The 18,511-nt window shown below is 38.8% G+C and overlaps 1 protein-coding gene across 2 annotated transcripts in view; it reads left to right on the top strand.

The window, feature by feature from the left end:
* ARHGAP18 (Rho GTPase activating protein 18) overlaps positions 1-18,511 on the top strand; it is a 208,637-nt gene that overhangs the window by 74,771 nt on the left and 115,355 nt on the right. For both annotated transcript variants that reach the window (XM_033938735.1, XM_033938734.1), the window contains one exon: positions 9,136-9,362. In XM_033938735.1, the coding sequence (XP_033794626.1) occupies positions 9,219-9,362 (144 nt within the window). In that variant the 5' untranslated portion in view covers positions 9,136-9,218. The remainder of the gene's footprint in view (positions 1-9,135; positions 9,363-18,511) is intronic.

The following is an 18,511-nucleotide window of genomic DNA, read 5'->3' as shown; positions in this document are numbered from 1 at the left end:
TCTTGGAATTAAAGCACCACAGTGATTGCATAGAATAAAGGTCATCTTGATTGGTTGTGAAGTGACTTGATTTGAGTAGTCCTGATTATATGGGTCTCTATATATGAATAGTGGTCCCTGGGGTTGGTGGGACTATAAGTCTTACCCTTATTCCTATGAAGGGAAAGGGAAAGAGGAAATAAGATTTAACAGAGGAAAGAGAAGGGTTTATTTTTTTGTGCTTTTTAATATTTTTTTTAGTAAGAAACAGGGAGGAGAAGAGAAATTAAGCAGATATAATGCTGAAAACCAGTGAAAAGAGCAGAATATGAAATTCTGAGTAACTTAGCTTTTAGAAGTTCACAGGGCAGCCTTGTTCACAGCCTTGCTCACTGCCTCTCCAGCTGTCCTCTTCTGATTGGTGGTCGTGGTCGGAAAATACCGCGAATGACTGATATATATATATATATATATATAAGAAAAGGAAATTCCACAAAAGTGACTAATCTAGTTTCATCTGTTCTCTGGGACACAGACAGACAGACAGACACACACACACTCTTACACTTTGTCCGCCGTCCTTCCCCAGTCCAGCAGCACCTATTCTTCTAAACCCCTACCTCTCCCCTAACCATAAAAAGCATTTCCCCATTCCTCCAATTAGCAGTATCTCTCTCTCTCTTTCACTGTTTTAACTTGCCTGCACAGCTGCTGGTAGCATTAGCGCAGTGCTTCGCTCAGCCAATTTTGAGGCCTTTGCTAGGTCGCGACCCGCCTCAGACAGGTTTACCAGATGTCCGGGTTTCCCCAAACATGTCCTCCTTTTGGCGGTCTATCAGGGCATCGGAGCAGCTTTCCCATTTGTCCGGGTTTCAGCATTTAGGGTACGGTGGTGGCAATGATGATGGGCTGAGCACTTGGCATTTTGACGTCTGTATTTGGATTTTCAAGACTTTTTCCACATCTGTCAAAGACTGGTTCTTTACATCTTGGATCCCTGAGGAAGGCATGTTTAGCCGAAATACAGCCCGTGTTGGGTCCTCTTAAAAAATATATGTGGATTCAGTTTTTACTGCTGTTATTGCTTTTATCAAGAAAATTTCAAATAAATTATAACCAAGGTCTGAGAATACTGAGTTTCCACAGTCTTGTTTGTTTGGATCTGTTCTTCTTTTCCTGTGGAAATTTGGGTCTTCTTGTTTTTTTCTTATACCATCTTGTATTACAGGACTGTTATTACAAATTGGTTAGTGGTCTTTGTCATAAATCGTAGTGGGATAGACTTGGAGACCTTAATATGTATACTCTGTAAAAAAAAAAAAAAAAAAAGATGGGAGAGAGGGGATATGATAGCGACATTTAAATATCTCTTTGGTGTTAATGTACAAGAGGTGAGCCTCTTTCAAATGAAGGAAAATTCTGGAAGGAGAAGGCATGATAGGCTCAGGAGTTATCTAAGGCAGTGTTTCTTGACTCAGTCCTGGAGTACCCCCTTGCGAGTCAGGTTTTCAGGATATTCACAATGAATATGCATGAAAGAAATTTGTATGTAATGGAGGCAGTGTATGAAAATTAAGTTTATACATATTCATTGTGGATATCCTGAAAACCTGACTCACAATGGGGTACTTCAGGACCGAATTGACAAACACTGATCTAAGGAAATGCTTCTTTACAGAAATGGTGGTAGATGCAAGGAATAGTCTCCCAGTAGATGTGGTGGAGACAAAGACTGTGTCTGAATTCAAGAAAACATGCAACAGGCATGTGGGATCTCTTAGGGAGAAAAGGAGGTAATGGATGCTGTGGATGGGCAGACTGGATGGGCCATTTGGCCTTTATCTGCCGTCATATTTCTTTCTTTCTCTGTTTTTATTCTTTTCAACCCAACAGATGTTGGAAAAACTTATACATAATGTATGCCTGTCTGTTTCTCAGGGGATACAAGTGGTCAAAAGACACTTCAAGTTTGAAAATAAACCATACTGGACAGGGTTCCCGAGAAATATACTTTCCCCACCCCTCTAAAAATGGCCCAGTATGTTTGTATGGGAGAAGCAGTTCTAGCTTTTGAAGCATAAAAACTTTGATACAGTGAAATGCAGCAGTTAGAGAATTGCTCCTTTCAAACTGCTACTCCCTCTGCTTTGTTCTTCCAGTCACAAACACAGAGTCAATACACACACAGATAAATGAATATGCATATACAGACACACTGCTGCAGAAATAATTCCCTATTCTCAATGCACTGCCTTTAGGTGATTAAGATATATATTTAATTTTTTTAGTTGTAAATTCCACTGTAAAACCTTTCCTAATGACTGCTGTGTGTAAACCAGTTAATCTCTAGTCCTGTGATAGATCCAGATTAAGGCATAGGCAAGCTGGACACATGCCTGGACCCCACTGTTAAGAAGGGCCCTGGCAAATATTTATTTATTGGAATTTATTAACCGCCTTTATGAAGAGATTCACCCAAGGTAGTGTATAGGATTCAGGAAGCTATGATTGCAACTGTCTATCTTTTTTTCCCCCAAGATTATAGACATTTTTGTATTAATGTCCAGAAACTAGAAAAATGACTAAATGTTTGGACGTTGTTCACAGTTTAAAATCTCTATAAGCAGTTTTCCAATTCATGTCTCTCACCCCATGGTGGGAGTAAGCTTGACCTGCTTGTTCCTAGTTTAACAGCAGAGTTTGAGTGTGGGGCAGGAACAGTGGAGTTGAGGGTATGAGCTAGGGCAGACATGGCCAACTCCGGTTCTCGAGGGCCGGAATCCAATCGAGTTTTCAGAATTTCCCCAATGAATATGCATTGAAAGTAGTGCATGCAAATAGATCTCAAGCATATTCATTGGGGAAATTCTGAAAACCCGATTGGATTTTGGCCCTCGAGGACCGGAGTTGCCCATGTCTGAGCTAGGGAATGGTCCTGTTGGAGAGTAATGAACAGGGTACGAAGCACTGGGCTGCTGAATTGGAGAGAGTCAGTGAATGTCCTGGGGTGTGGTAGGGTACTGAGAAGGGGTAGAAATGGGAGAGGAGTGAGGGGGAAGAAGGGACTGCGGTAAGCTTAAGAAAACAGCAACTGCAAGAACTTTACGTGAAAATGAATAGTTAAGCTCTAGAGCAGGGGTGTCCAACCTTATGGCTTCGCTGGGCCGCATTGGCCAAAAAAAATGTTTCTGGGGCTGCGCAAACGATGCAGCAAGACAGAAGAAGGAGCTGGCAAGACAGTAAACACCCCGGGGCAGCAGAGGAAAACACTGCATCGCCCTAGACCCTGGCCGCACAAAATACTTCACTGGGCCGCATGCGGCCCTCGGGCCACAGGTTGAACACCCCTGCTCTAGAGCACTTGCCGAAGAATGTGGTAAAAGCAGTTAGCGTATCTGCATTTTAAAAAGGTTTGGACAAGTTTCTGGAGAAAATGTTCATTAACTGCTATTAAGATGGATTGATAATGCCACTGAGTTGGCTACTGACCCCTGGCAAGTTCACAGTGAGGAATTCACCCTGTGATGTTTTATGGCAGAGTACAGGAGTGGTTTGCCATTGCCTTCTCTTGCACAGTGTGTGGCTCTACTATGTGGCTGCTGCCCAACATGGGGCCCCTCAGCCTACAGCATCTGGTATTCCCAGGTGGTCTCCCATCCACATACTAGCCAGGCCTGACCCTGCTTAGCTTCTAATGGCAAGAATGGGCTTACCCAGGGCAGCCAGGCCATAGGCTGCTATTAAGATAGACACAGAGAAAGCCACTACTTATTTGGTAGCATGAAATCTTGTTACATTTTGGGAAGTCCACTGCTACAAATGTATTTTTGTGCATACTAAGTCAGCAAAATTTTCAGTCTTTGGACTTTGCCCAGGTAACTATTTAATTAATTGGGCAAATTCCTTTGGAAGAGGTATTAAGAGATTTTTCACTCTGTTATCCTTTCAGAGGCACCAAAGAAAATAAAATATCATTTTTCTGTTTCTGAAGCCTTTTGATACTTGAATATTTCTAGATTTATATCCTGGCTATATTGCCTGTAAATGTCCCTCTCTTGGTCTTCCCTTTGCAGTTCCCTTGCAAATGGTGCTATGTAATTAAGCTGGTATGTTCCACGCGAGTGTGGCGCAGTGGTTAAAGCTACAGCCTCAGCACCCTGAGGTTGTCAGTTCAAACCTATGCTACTCCTTGTGACCTGGGCAAGTTACTTAATCCCCCCCATTGTGAGCCCACCAGGACAGACAGGGGAAAATGCTTGAGTCCCTGAATAAATTCATGTAAACCATTCTGAACTCCCCAGGGAGAACAGTATAGAAAATTGAAAGAATAAATAAATACATTTATACCAAAGGCACTGGAGAGTGAAAATGACTTGCCCAGTTTTTGATTATCCCATCACCCAAAGCATGTGCTTGCATAATTTCCCTGCTATCTCACATCTTGCTGCTGTTGCTTCTGCAGTTAGAAAAAGGCCCTTTAGTTTTTGCTATGCTACTTTGGGAAAAGTGGCGGGAACAGTGGCATAGTAAGGGGGGAGGGCCCTGGGTGCTGTTTTGGTGGGAGTGCCGGCACCCATCCTCCTTCCCTCCCACCCCCACTACTGCACACATGCCCCTTCTCTCCCCCGCCCAATCATACGTCTTTAATGTTCGCAGTTCAAGCAGCAACCGCAACCTGCTGCTCGCACCAGTGTCGGTTCTTCCTCTGATGTCACTTCCTGGACCCGTGCCTAGGAAATGATTTCAGAGGCGGAGCCGCTGGTGCGAGCATCAAGTTGGGGTTGCTGCTTGTGCTGGGAACATTAAAGAGGTACAGGGGAAGGAAAGAGGAGTGCGTGCGTTGCAGGAAGTTGTGGGGAAGGAGCAGATGGGAGTAGGGGAGTGGAAAAGAGAGTGGGGGAGGGGCGCCACCATCTTGGGTGCCTCTCACCCTCGCTATGCTACTGGGTGGGAACAAAGAGGGTGTTCTGTTTCTATTGGTGGAGTATTATGTACATCATTGTCTTTTCTTCACACCCACCCACCCACAAGTATTTCCTTATTTTGTTCTTAGTTCACTGACCGATAATTTTGTACTTGTGAAATGTATATTTTTGATTTTCACACATGCATGGAAGAATATTAGACTTTTCCTGCTGATATCTCTTCATTTTTCTGCTAGTATGTTCCACTTGTTTTACAAAGGCTAGCCAGTTTTTATTTATTGGTTGTTTGCTGAGCAGTCAACACTATGGTGACTACGGTACTTTATGAAATATGAAGAGCTACAAAGTTTATCACTCATACAATCTTAATAGTCAAAATACTAAACTAGATTTTCAGGTTCAAAGGAGTGAATATAAACCACAGATACTTCCTAATGGTCCTTTTACACATAGTGTAAATAAATGAAGAGATTATCAGACACTGATAATCTGTGACTCAATTTGATCACTGCAAAATAACATCCAATATAATAAGTCAGTGGTTTAGTCCAGTTAAAAGACATCCAGTGATGGGGAAATAGGTACTTAAACATTTAAAGTGCACTTGAACTTAAAAATGAATGTGTGTATACAATCAATTTTCACATTCAAAAAGCACAATTGTGGAGAAACACCCCCACAAGAACACATAATCATTAAAACTTTGTTTATAATGAAGACTAACCATTTTATTGGCCATGCACACTGCTAAATGATGCCTATAGTACATTAATGTAAGGAGTACAGATAGTTATATTATTTGAACACACGTTGTACTACTGGAAAGTAAACACTTTCTGCCAACACACTGTATTTTCCATTATAAGCATTCATCTAATGGGCATAATTTACTTTCCTCAGCAATGGATTCAATTGAAGTGGGTGATTTTCTAACTGGCCACATTATGCAACAGTATATGCAAAGTTTGGACTCCATAGACTTTTCAAGATTTGCATAGTAAATTTATTTGTGCCTGTTCACTTAGAAGCTTTTCCTGGGATAATTTTCAGTCTGCACACATTTACAACTGCAAACATGTGCGAGTATTTTTTTTCTTAATAAAAACACAAGTATGCTATGGAAGATGTTTTGGTTACTAAAACTCAATAAATATATTAGAAATCAAAACTATACACCTGGTCCCAATCGTTGCTCCAACAGGAAGATAAAGTCTGCCACTGTGCATGTACTTTTACTTACATATAGAGAATGACATTAATTTTCCCATCCTGGCAAATTCTTTTCCTGTCCATGCCCCATTCCTGCAAGTTCTGTCATCATCTGCACAAGCCTCAAACACTTTATAACCATAAGTGTCCAAGGCTTGTGCGGTTAAAGCAGAGCTTACAGGAATGGGACAAAACTCACAGGGATGGGACAAGGAAATTGAGTTACTGTGGGGACAGGGACAAATTTGTCCCCAAGTCATACATATAAAGGCCCTTTCTCTAAAGTACACCAAGCGGTTTTCATTGTGAACAGTGTAAGTGCTAATTAACACAGTAACTGTATGCTAGGTTAGGGGGCAGGAATTGAGAGGAGTGAGGGCAGTTTGTTGTTAACATCTGGCACATTCCAGCCTTGTGCAGGAGCTTCTGGGGGCTGAAGCTGCATGTAATATGATGCATATAAAAAAATTATTGCAGCTTTCTAAAAGGATCCCATAGTACAGGTAGATTTATTAGGATGTTTCTTGTATATTTCAATCATCATATATTCATATCAGCAGATGTCCTCGAGTGAAGCTAATAATTTAGTTCAGCAGATAATGCAACACTCATCTTGCTTCATAAATTTCAATTCTACCATGCAACTTTATTCTTCTTATAGCATGCTTCAATACGTGAACTTCACCGTGTATTTATAAATTCAAGATGTATTCAGTTTTATTCAATTTTTCATTCTTCACCAGACCTCAGGGCTACCCTTGAATTCTCTATTTCATATAGAATTCAAGTTAATAGTAGCAAGCCTCCTCATTGGTCTATCTTAACTCTTACTCATGCATCTTATAAGATCAATAAATATTCCTACGGCATTTATCTTATTTAGCAGCGAGGGACTCCGACATGAATTCGCATTTCGCTACAAGCTGTTCAAGAAAAGTCCCCTATAATAAATATGAAGCACCATTAGTGACTGACTAACAAAATTAACCAGCAAACTGCATCAAAATATATAAATATAGATATATATGCTTTAATCTCACCATTTAGATCAAATCACCACATTCTCCATGCTGTTCTAATATGGCGACGGTGTCTTAATCACACATTTAAATACACATTCAACTCCCATTCAACCAATCACAAAGCTAACCATTAGGTCCCTCCCACTTTCACATCAATGTCATCCACTCTATCTGCATTCAGCCCCGCAAGGCTGACTGTATTCAGTTCAAAAATCCATTTTTGCTCGCGGTAGTTCAAAAATCTTTCTGTGTCACCACCCTCCCAGCCCACTGTAATCTGATCATTCATATACCATCTTAGGTCCTTTATACTGTGACCCTTATCCAACCAGTGTGTCACTATTGGAGCTTGTTCAGACTCAGTTACAATCCTAGATTTGTGTTCAATCAGGCGGACCTTAATCTGCCTGCTACTTCTCCATATGTATACCAAATTGCAAGGGCATACCAAAGCATATACAACCTGACTACTATTACAGTCAGTGTTAGTTGGGTGAAATGCTTCGGCATATAAAACTGGAGAGTAGTATGTCTAGTGGTCAGCAGACTAGGTATAGTTGCCTTGGTAATTGCCAATGGTGCGAGTTTAGCATTCAAGGATCCAGTTGGAAGGACCTCAATATGGGGAGAAGGATAATGTCTAAAACTAACACTGACTGTAATAGTAGTCAGGTTGTGTATGTTTTGGTATGCTCTTGCAATTTGGTATACATAGGGAGAAGTAGCAGGCAGATTAAGGTCCGCCTGACTGAACACAAATCTAGGATTGCAACTGAGTCTAAACAAGCTCCAATAGTGACACACTGGTTGGATAAAGGTCACAGTGTAAAGGACCTAAGATGGTGTATGATTGATCAGATTATAGTGGGCTGGGAGGGTGGTGACACAGATTTTTGAACTACTGCGAGCAAAAATGGATTTTTGAACTGAATACAGTAAGCCCTGCGGGGCTGAATGCAGAGATAGAGTGGATGACATTGATGTGAAAGTGGGAGGGACCTTATGGTTAGCTTTGTGATTGGTTGAATGGGAGTTGAATGTGTATTTAAATGTGTGATTAAGACGCCGCTGCCACCACCGCCATATTAGAACAGCACAGATAATGTGGTGAGCTGATCTAAATGGTGAGATTAAAGCATGGGGGAGGGGTGTGCTGGGAGGCAGACAGCTTTGCTTGGGAGGGGAAACAGAAGGGGGGCCATGGAGGCACGTTCAGGGAGGAATTGGAGGGGTAGAGGGAAAGGGGGCTGCTTCGGGGGGAGGGGTGTGCTGGGAGGCAGATCGTTTTGCTTAGGGGGGAAGACAGAAGGGGGGCCACGGAGAGACAGTTAGGGAGGAAGTGGAGGGGGAGAGGGAAAGGGGGCTGCTTTCTAGCACCCGTTAATGTAACGGGCTTAAACACTAGTATTTATATATTTTGATGCAGTTTGCTGGTTAATTTTGTTAGTCAGTCACTAATGGTGCTTCATATTTATTTTAGGGGACTTTCCTTGAAACAGCTTGTAGCGAAACGCGAATTCACGTCAGAGTCCCTCGCTGCTAACTAAGATAAGTGCCGTAGGAATATTTATTGATCTTATAAGATGCATGAGTAAGAGTTAAGATAGACCGATGAGGAGGCTTGCTACTATTAACTTGAATTCTTTATGAAATAGAGAATTCAAGGGTAGCCCTGAGGTCTGGTGAAGAATAAAACATTGAATAAAACTGAATAAATACTTCTTGTTTATTTCAAGACATGAATATTTTTAGTCACCAAAATATTTCATTGTTCCCATTTTTTTTCTGTTTGAAAAATGTTTGGGTCTACACCTCTTGGTTGTCACTGACTAATTCTGGCATCTACTAAAGCAGACTAATCAAGTAATGGATGCAGATTGTGAAAAGTTGCATTCATGTAAAGGAGTCGAGAAGACATTCATACAAACTGCTTTGACTCTAATGAATATCCAGAGAAGAAACTAGTGTGTGTGTGTGTTTTTACCTTTGTCTTCCATCAGAGGGAGAGTTGGAAGAAGAGTGGCTAAAGGAAGCGGGCCTGTCAAACCTCTTTGCCGAGAGTGCGGGCGATTCTCAAGAAAGCATGGTGTTTTTGTCAACTCTAACACGGACTCAGTCAGCAGCTGTACAAAAAAGAATCGAGACCATGAGGAGAAAGAGTAAGCATCATCATGTGCCTGACGTGAGAGATGTCTTCAAACAACCAACTGATGACACAATGGAAAAGGTAAGCTTCTTTCGTGAGCGTACTACTAAATAGCAAATTGTGTCAATACAAAAAGGCAGGTATGATCCACAGGTCATAGAAATGAAGGAAGATAATAGATCGCAGGCGATGAAGTACAGCACATTTTTATTTAAGATAGTGAAATGTGGCCATGTTCCGCTTATTGTAGGCTGTTTCAGGGGCAGTACCTAAAGAAAATTCTGCAAACACACTTCTTAGTTAGAACAATGAACAGTTCATTGTGAGGGACTGTCATGGCTGTTGCCAACATTATTCTCTCTAACTAGGGAGAAATGTGCTTTTGGAATCCCCTTTAGTAGCTGATCCTGAAACAGCCTGCAATAGATAAAATGTGGCCATGTTGGGCTATCTTAAATACAAGTGTGCTGTACTTCATCTTGGATCTCTAGACATAACCATTAAGGTCAAAAGTTACACTTTGGACTAGGGCATGGCAGTCGGAAAGGGCCCAAAGAGATTGGAAAGAATGGGTCGCATGCATCATTCGACCTGTAATAGTACAGATTATATAATCCTTGAAGGGAGCTGCTTGCTTTAGTTTACATTATAGTCAAAAAATTAACAACTGCTCAAGACTACAATATATTCTGACTTCAAGAAGATACCAACTCAATAAAACCCTATAAGAATTTAATAATTGATTGTTTTAAAGAGAGGAGGTGTCAGTGAATCACTGTGCTCTTCAGGCATTGATTAGAATGACAACTATGAGCCAAAACAACTTCATTGTCGCTAACTGTTCACATCATTTCGTCTTTGAAAATCAATAAACATATTTGAACTCATTTCGCTCCTTCTTATATCTTAAAGAGTGAAATAATACTCAAAATGTGTGCAAAACCAAACTGAAAAAAGTATCTTCTTGGTGTCAAAATACATTCAGTTTATAAATGCTCAATGTCCCCATCATACAAAAATAATAAAAATATCGATAGAAACAAAGTCTTATCTGATCCGAGTTCACAATGAAACTGTTGACACATCCAACAAGGACCCCATTTTGTATTCTTCAGGGATTAATTGTGTCTAACCTCCATGTCAGAATCATCTTTTTAGCTGGGCTGATAGCATCTCAACATGGAGATTCATGACATTATATAAATGAGATGGCGCCAAACCAAACTTTCAAAGATTTCATCAGACATCCTGATGCCATAAATTTGAACAATTTTATTCTGCTGACAAACCTATGTAGAAGAACAAAAACCATAATGTCCATTGTAGAATCATAACTAGAAAATAATATTTTGCTCCACTAATTTCTTAAATCTTGTGGACCCATGGACTGAATTAAAGTTTCAAGTTTAATAGTTTCTTTGATTTGTTCGCATAATCCAATTTCAATGCGATTTACATCAGCTAGAAATCAAATAAAATAATAAAATCCACATACATGACAAACATTGCTAATTAACAATAAAACATTAGGAGGGGAGGTAGCTTAATTACATTAATTAAAAAATCCAGAAATAAAATCGGGTATAGGTTTAGGACACATGGGTTGGGAAACAAATACCCACATATTTCTATGAAAAAAAAAAAATGTCATGCAAAAAAGCAGAAATTCTGATGCCCCAATGCTTATACTATTGTCAAAAAATATTGATTAAAATAAATAATAGTGTTCCATTCCACTGATTTGTTCAGTTCCCACAGTCATACAGTATTCAAATGATGTATTTAATATTCACGTATAGTGAGGAAATAAATTCTATCACCCCCAATAAAAGACTTGTTTACTTATTCAATAATAAACCATTTAATTTGGTCTTGCTGTTAAAAAAAATGTTGAATAAGAGAAGTTGTTATGGTTTTTGTATTAAGTCTACTTTGATGTTCGCTAAGTCATTTCTTAATTGGTCTAATGGAGCATACCACGTATGTTTTATTGCAAGTATATACTGTACCAAACACCACAAATGAGAATTCACATGTGTGAGATCTTAACAAATATATCTTAGAAGTATAAGGCAGTACAATAGGAAGTGGGAACGGACAATGAACACTCTACTGAAGATCACTGATGTAAAACCAACTTGTTTATTTCATAAAAGGATACAAGCAGAAGCTATGGACCCGACACAGCACTGTGTTTCAGTGTCTGAGGAACGCCTACATCAGGGGGTCACTAAATATAAAAACATAACGCAACATGTTAAAACACATCATATAAAAATTAAAAATGTAGAAAAAAATTTTAAAAGCCATACAAGTAAACAAATACCAGAGGCTAATCATGTAAATAAATATATAAATACATATATCAAAGATATATATATGTGACAAACAAAACATATGATAATGTTTATGCAAATATCTAAAAATGAAACCAAATCTGTAGTGTATAAGTTCACAGATGGCAGGTCTGGGATAAAACAAAGCTGTTTAGTAAAAATATGGAAATAGGACCATCAGAATACCATATTACATCAGAAGAAAAACTCTAAAAAACTACAGTATAACATAATATTTACATAAGACAATAAAAAAGCACAAAACTTAGCTGCGTAAACAAACTTTGAAAGCTATTTGATTGGAAGAACAAGTTTTGTAACAAGCTAGCAACCATACAGGATGTTAATGCAGAAAATCTCAAGTGTAACACTCCATAACTTTGTAACAAAATATCAACTTTATAGAATGTTAATACAGAGAATCTCAAGTGTAACATTTCCTGCATTGTAGAACCTGAACTGAAAAAAGAGGAAGGTGAGTATAAAGAGAGATATGAAAAACCATAGGTAAGGAGAAACAAAAAAGAGAAGAGAAAAAGTAGAAAAGAAAGGGGACCAAGAGAAAAGAAGGAAAAAAGAGAGAGAAAGAAAAAAGAAAGGGAGAAAGAGGGAAAAAAAACCACACCAAAAAGGAAATAAGCCAAAAGAACACAGAAGAAAATCAGAGGACAATGTAGAAGGAAACTATCCCATCAGCATAGCTGTAAGGGAAAACCCAAAATGCTAAAAATGACACCAACAAGGTTAACAATACAGCAAATATTGAAAAAAACAGAACACCACCACCAAAAAGGAAAATATGTAGAACTATATGAAAGAGCCTGCTGTACTGCACAATTAAAAGCGTATAAGAATACTGATATAGCTGCATGGCGCTCCCTGAACTTCAAAAACCTGTTAGAATTGAAAGAGCCCACCGCATACCATTGCGAGGAATTAACAGACAAAATGGCCCTGGACCATTAATTTTTTAAATGCTCCGGTTTTCACAAGCCATGGAAATATTAAAAGCAGCTAAAGAAGCTAGAAATTTAAAATGGCAAGAGTCAAGAATTTTACTCCTACCTGACTTTGCGAAAGGCACTGCAAATGTGAGAAAACAATTTTTGTCTCTCTGCCCACAACTGATGCAGCTTGGAGCAACATACCTGTCAGTGATGAGGGTGACACACTGTAATAAAACTGTCCATTATGAAGATCCAGCTAAACTATGAGAATATCTCAACCAAATTCTTGATCCAATGACATGAATACTCTGAGGTCTTAGTATTATAAATTTTAAACTTCGTCTTTATTTTGTTATATTTTCCAGCTTTGTGATTACCTCTTTAATTTTTGGCAGAACTGTAACTGTTCATTGTTTTAAATGGTGGTGGTTGATGTTTTAATTAATATATGAACATATTGAATGAGAAAGAAAAATGGAAAACCATTAATTCACAGAGCCATAATTCTAATTCTCTGAAGTTGGCGGTTAGAACGCTGCGTGCACGTGTATATGAAGCATTGCTAAGTGAGACAGATCGAAAGACAGTTATAACTATAACTATAACTATATATATATATATATATATATATATATATAAAAAAGGTTTTAAAATTATATTCATTGAATGTTAATGGACTTAATCAACCCATCAAGAAGAAAAAGATTCTTAATTTTTTGAAAAGCAGCAAGCCGATATTTATTTTATACAAGAGACCCATTTATCAGCAATGGAGGCAGCCAAATTGGAAGGAGGTTGGATAAAACATTGGTGTGTTTTTTTTTGCTGATTAATAAGAAAATTTCAGCTAAATTTGATAACTTTCGGGCTGATCCAATGGGTAGATGGCTCTGCATTAATATGACTTCAGGAAATGATACCCCCACGCTTTTTAGTATTTATACACCAAATACAAATCAGGCAGAATTCTTTAAAAAACTCCAACAAATAACTCACATGCTACATCTAATTTAATTGTAGCTGGAGACTTCAATGCTGTAATAGATCCAATAATGGATAAGCAACCAAGTAGAGAATTAAAATCATTGGGTTTGGATAATTTTATGCATACTTGGGAATTAAAAGATATATGGCGGATTTCTCATTTTAATGCTTGAGAATTTACATTTGGTTCCCAAGTTCATAAATCATTCTCAAGAATTGATTATTTTTTTGTTTCAGATCATCAAATTCAACAGGTTACAAAAGCCAGCAGAGATCCTATTATTCTGTCGGATCATGCTGGAATTTGGATTGAATATCAATTCACTGAAGAAGATTCTAACAGACCTGATTGGAGGTTTAATAATACACTGCTTGCGGACTCAAACTTTCTTGAGGAAATTCAAAGAAAAATGAATGAGTATTTTCAACTCAGAAGATATCTCTTTGAAAACTATATGGGATGCTTTCAAGGCAACTCTAAGAGGGCAGATTATTTCGTATTCGGCGCATATTAGGAAATTACTTAGATTAGTGTTTTCCAATTTAGAACAGATTATTTCTGATTTAGAATCATAATTGGCTTTAAAATGGGAACAAGATACTTTGACTGCCCTGTTGAAGGCTAAATATAAATATAATGACATTTCCTCACAATTGGCTAGGAAAGATTTGTTTCATCAGCCAGCAGTATATTATGGAAACTTGAATAAAGTGGGAAGAGTATTGGCTAATTAATTAAAAAGAAAAGGCCATTAAGGATGAAAAGGGTAAGATTAATACCCACATAGCAGATGTTTTAAATCAATTTCTGGAATATTATAAAGCTTTATATTCTTCTGAGCTATATTCAAATAAAGAGAATGAAGGAAGAGTTTTCTTAAATTCAATTCATGGTCCAAAAATTCTAGAGCTCATAAAAGAAAAGCTTGAGGCGCCTATATCGTTTGCAGAGCTCCAGTCAGCATTGAAATCTCTCAGAGCTGGGTCCGCTCCGGGTAGCAATGGATATGCAGTGGAGTTTTTCAAATCTTTTCAAAATTTGTGGTTACCTCATCTTTTTCAATTATATCAATCACAACTGATGAAGGGTCAGATATCGGGTACTATGGCAGAAGCGCTTACAATTGTTTTGCCAAAGCCAAACAGAGATCCCATGTTGGTTTCAAACTATAGGCTGACTTCTTTAGATGGAAAAATTCTGGCTAAATTATTGGCTCTGAGATTAGCTAAGGCTCTCCCTTATATGAATGGAATGCATCAAATAGGTTTTGTTGCTCAAAGACATTCTGCAAATAACAGTAGATTGGCACTTCATATGCTTAATTTAGTAAAAACTGGGAGAAAAACAAGATGGCAATTTGAGTGGATATGTGTGTCTAAGCTCCCACTCTAGAGGCTTAACTTTACCTTAAAAACTCTTTATTTACATACTGTTTCGATGCCTAAGAGAAGGGGAAGGCAGAGGAATATCCCTCTTCCTCTGTCAGCGACTTCGACACCGCGTCAGACTGTAATTACAGTCTCAACGGCGTTGGGTGTGTCCACAGCTGAGCCCCAGGAACAGCCCAGCATGGAAAGCGAGATTTCGCTGAGCCCTTTGGGACCTGACCCTCCCCCTCCTCCGGGAGAAGCAACTGAAGTCGGCCTTCATTTGGAGGGACCTCAGGAGCAGCCAAGAGGGGAAGAGACATCATTGCCTGTGATCCCGGAGAGGATTGCAGAGGGAGGAGGAGCACTACAGTTGAGCAGTGGTGAGTTTTGGGGAAGTGAGACCCGGGAAGGAGAACGGGATCCCAGGCTCAGCTCAAGTAGCTCGTGAAACCGGCAGTGGTTACTCTGGACTCACTATGGGGAGCTATAGAAAATCTTCAGACAGTATGTACGGGATTCATATCTCTCATGGCTGACGTTTCAACTAAAGTTAAAAAATTAGAAATAGACTTTCAAAATCAAACGAAGCAAGTTGGGGATATTTAAAAATCTATAATTGAGATTAAAACTGTAAATAAACAGCAAGCAATGGATAAGAAATTGACACAACAACTGAACAAGAATTATCAGCACTTTTGGAATCATCAAATCTTGAACTGTCTGGACGAGCTACATTAATAGTTTCCTTAGTAATTCATCAGGATAAAGAAATGATCTTCAAACTTTACTATAATTTGAAACAAGTTTCTTTTTTGGGAGAAAGAATATATATATATATCCGGATGTTTCTAAATGGACTCAGTCAAGAAGGAAATAATTTCTTACATATCGGGTCAAAGTTGTTTCATTAGGTGCCTCTTTTCAGCTAAGATATCCCTGCAAATGTTTTGTTGTATTTCAAAACAATAAGTATATTTTTTATGATTCAGATCAATTACATTTCTTTTTAGAAGGGAAAGGAGTTTCGTTTGCACCCCCAAATTTTTACAGGTATCATCATGTTTCAAGTTTAAGTTTAATAAGATTTGTTATCTACGCAGTATCATATATTTCAAGTCTTTGTTTTGCATCAGAGTATGTATTGGATCCTTCCTGAACTCATGGAGAATCTGCCGGGTTGGTTAATTCTGGAAAGTTATCTTATGGCCCCACTTCATCTCAGCTGTATATTGAGTAATTGAGTATCAAATTACCTATAAATATATAAAGACAATATTATTTTTCATTCAACCTGGGTGACGTTAAAATTTAGGTGCTTTAACACCTGTGCCAATGCAGCAAACCAGATGTCAATCCCTATGGTTGAACTCCAAGGTACAAATTGGCGAGTCTAAAATCCTTTAAAAACATTGGTTACAGGCAGGCATTCATACTCTAGTCTAAATGATGTAATTTTGAATGGGAAAATGGTAGATTTATTACAGTTACAACAATCATTCGATATATCAAAGTCTCAAGGTTATAAATGGTTACAGTTGAAACAGGCCATTCAGAAAGGCTTCCCTGACTGGCGCAACTTAAAAAATCAGTACAGCTTGCTGGGTCTATGATTTTCAAGGGCATCAGGCCGCTAAGTGGTACAAATTAATATCCGAATATTTGGTGAAAAAACCTAAAAGAAGCTTAAGAGACATTTGGAGTATAGAAATAAAGCAGCATATTTCTGCTACGCAATGGCCACAGATTTGGACTTGGAGAATGAGATGTACAGCGTCAGCATATATGAGACAACATGGTTCTTTTTGTTATATAGAATATTTTGGACCCCTGTTAGTTTACAAAAGTTGGATAATTTAAAGTCTGATAAATGCTGGCACTGTCATCTTGAAGTAGGGACATTGGATCATCTTTTATTCTATTGTCCGTTGATACTCAATTTTTGGAAATCAATTTGGGGCAAAATTAATAGGGTGTTAGGTGTCTCTATTCCATTGTCTTATGACGTGGTTTTATTTGGGACATTGTTGAAACTTAAGAGTCCAATTGATATCCATAAAAATAGACTTCTTATTATTATGGCGGGGGTGGCCATACAATTAATAACTAGAAATTGGAAGAATTGGGATAGGTTGAACTTTTCTTTTTGGTGGGAAACTTTGTCTTTACTATAGATATGAAAGGATGAATTCATAACAATCTGGAAATAGTAAGAGGTTTAAAGAGATTTGGAGTCCATTGGAGGCATTTGTCAGGCAACAGAATGATTGAATCCTTAATTTCTAGATTTTCTTAGATTTCTATACATATCCAGGAAAGGAGGGAGGGAAAAAGGGGGATGGGTTGGGTTAATGTGTTTCAGTTGTTTGCAAAAGTATAAGTGCTGTTACTTGATATTGTTGATTGTATATTTGTTGCACTTTGTATAAATTTTGAAAATCAATAAAGATTAAAGAAAAAAAAGAAATATCCAAAGATGTTATGCCTAGACAATAAAATCATGGGGTGGGTTTTTTTTAAAAATCTTTTTTTTTTTTGGGGGGGGGGGTTCTGGGGTTAGCGTTAGGTTCCCCCACCTCCAAAATCCCCAAATTGCTAGTTTTGGTCCCCAGTCCCCTCCCCCAGGTTGTTTGTCACTAAAATTGCTAATGCAGTGGCTATCTTGAATTTCCCAATTTGAAAATATAAGCTTCTATCTGCCTCAAAACACGTTGATTTTGCTTAAAAACAGGTGTGATGGACTCCTCAGGCCAGGATACCTTGGATTCATGGCATGAATCATGGTTTATGATGGATGGCTATTTGAGGCACGTGGGGGGAGTGCGTGAGCCACTGGCTTAGCTTCCTCTAGTTCCTCAAGGAGTGTTAGTGCCAGTTTGGTCCAAGGGCCAGGAAAAAAAGTCCAGGTTTGAGCCGGGAAGCAGGTGATTCTAGTAGCAATAGACAGGTTGAGGTGACCATGGTATGCAGACCTGGTTCTGTTTACAGAGAGATCAAGGTCTTAAACTACCCAGCTTCTCAAGTAGGGTCCAATTGCCCTGCAGGATCCAGAAAACTTTGGCCTTACGGCATGGCTCTTGAGCATGCAGCGCTAGCATGTAAAGGCTATTTAGATGAAGTGATCACCACCTTTCTAAGATGTAGGAAGAAGGTTACTATAGTGGCATATGTCAAAGCATGGAAGTGCTTCCAAGCTTGGTGTGTTCAGAGGAGTGAGGAACTCTGTGCTTCTCACCTTCCTGCAGGAAGGTCTGAAAAAAGGCCTAGCAATTGTCTCCCTTCTGCACTTTTGTAGGTGATCACGGAATCCCTCCACGAATTAAAGATAGAGACTCCACAGTCCTCCACTATATATGCTTGCTTATGAGCAGCACAAAGGTACAGACCATGCGTTATACTTCTCATCAGGACATTACCAAAATGCTCACAGACCATTGGGAGGTCCCAGAGGGGCCTCTTCAGGTGACCAAAGCTATGGCTAAGCTCTATCCAATGGATGCTGAATTTAACTAGCTCTTTGTTTCTCTGAAAGTGGATTCACTGGTAGCACAGGTTAAAAAGTGTACATCCCTCCCCAGTGAAGGCAGCATGTTAT

This window comes from Geotrypetes seraphini, chromosome 3, assembly GCF_902459505.1.
Source record: "Geotrypetes seraphini chromosome 3, aGeoSer1.1, whole genome shotgun sequence".
In the NCBI taxonomy this organism is placed as follows: domain Eukaryota; kingdom Metazoa; phylum Chordata; class Amphibia; order Gymnophiona; family Dermophiidae; genus Geotrypetes; species Geotrypetes seraphini.
Note: the sequence above shows the minus strand (reverse complement) of the source record. Positions and strands in the feature narration are given on the sequence as shown.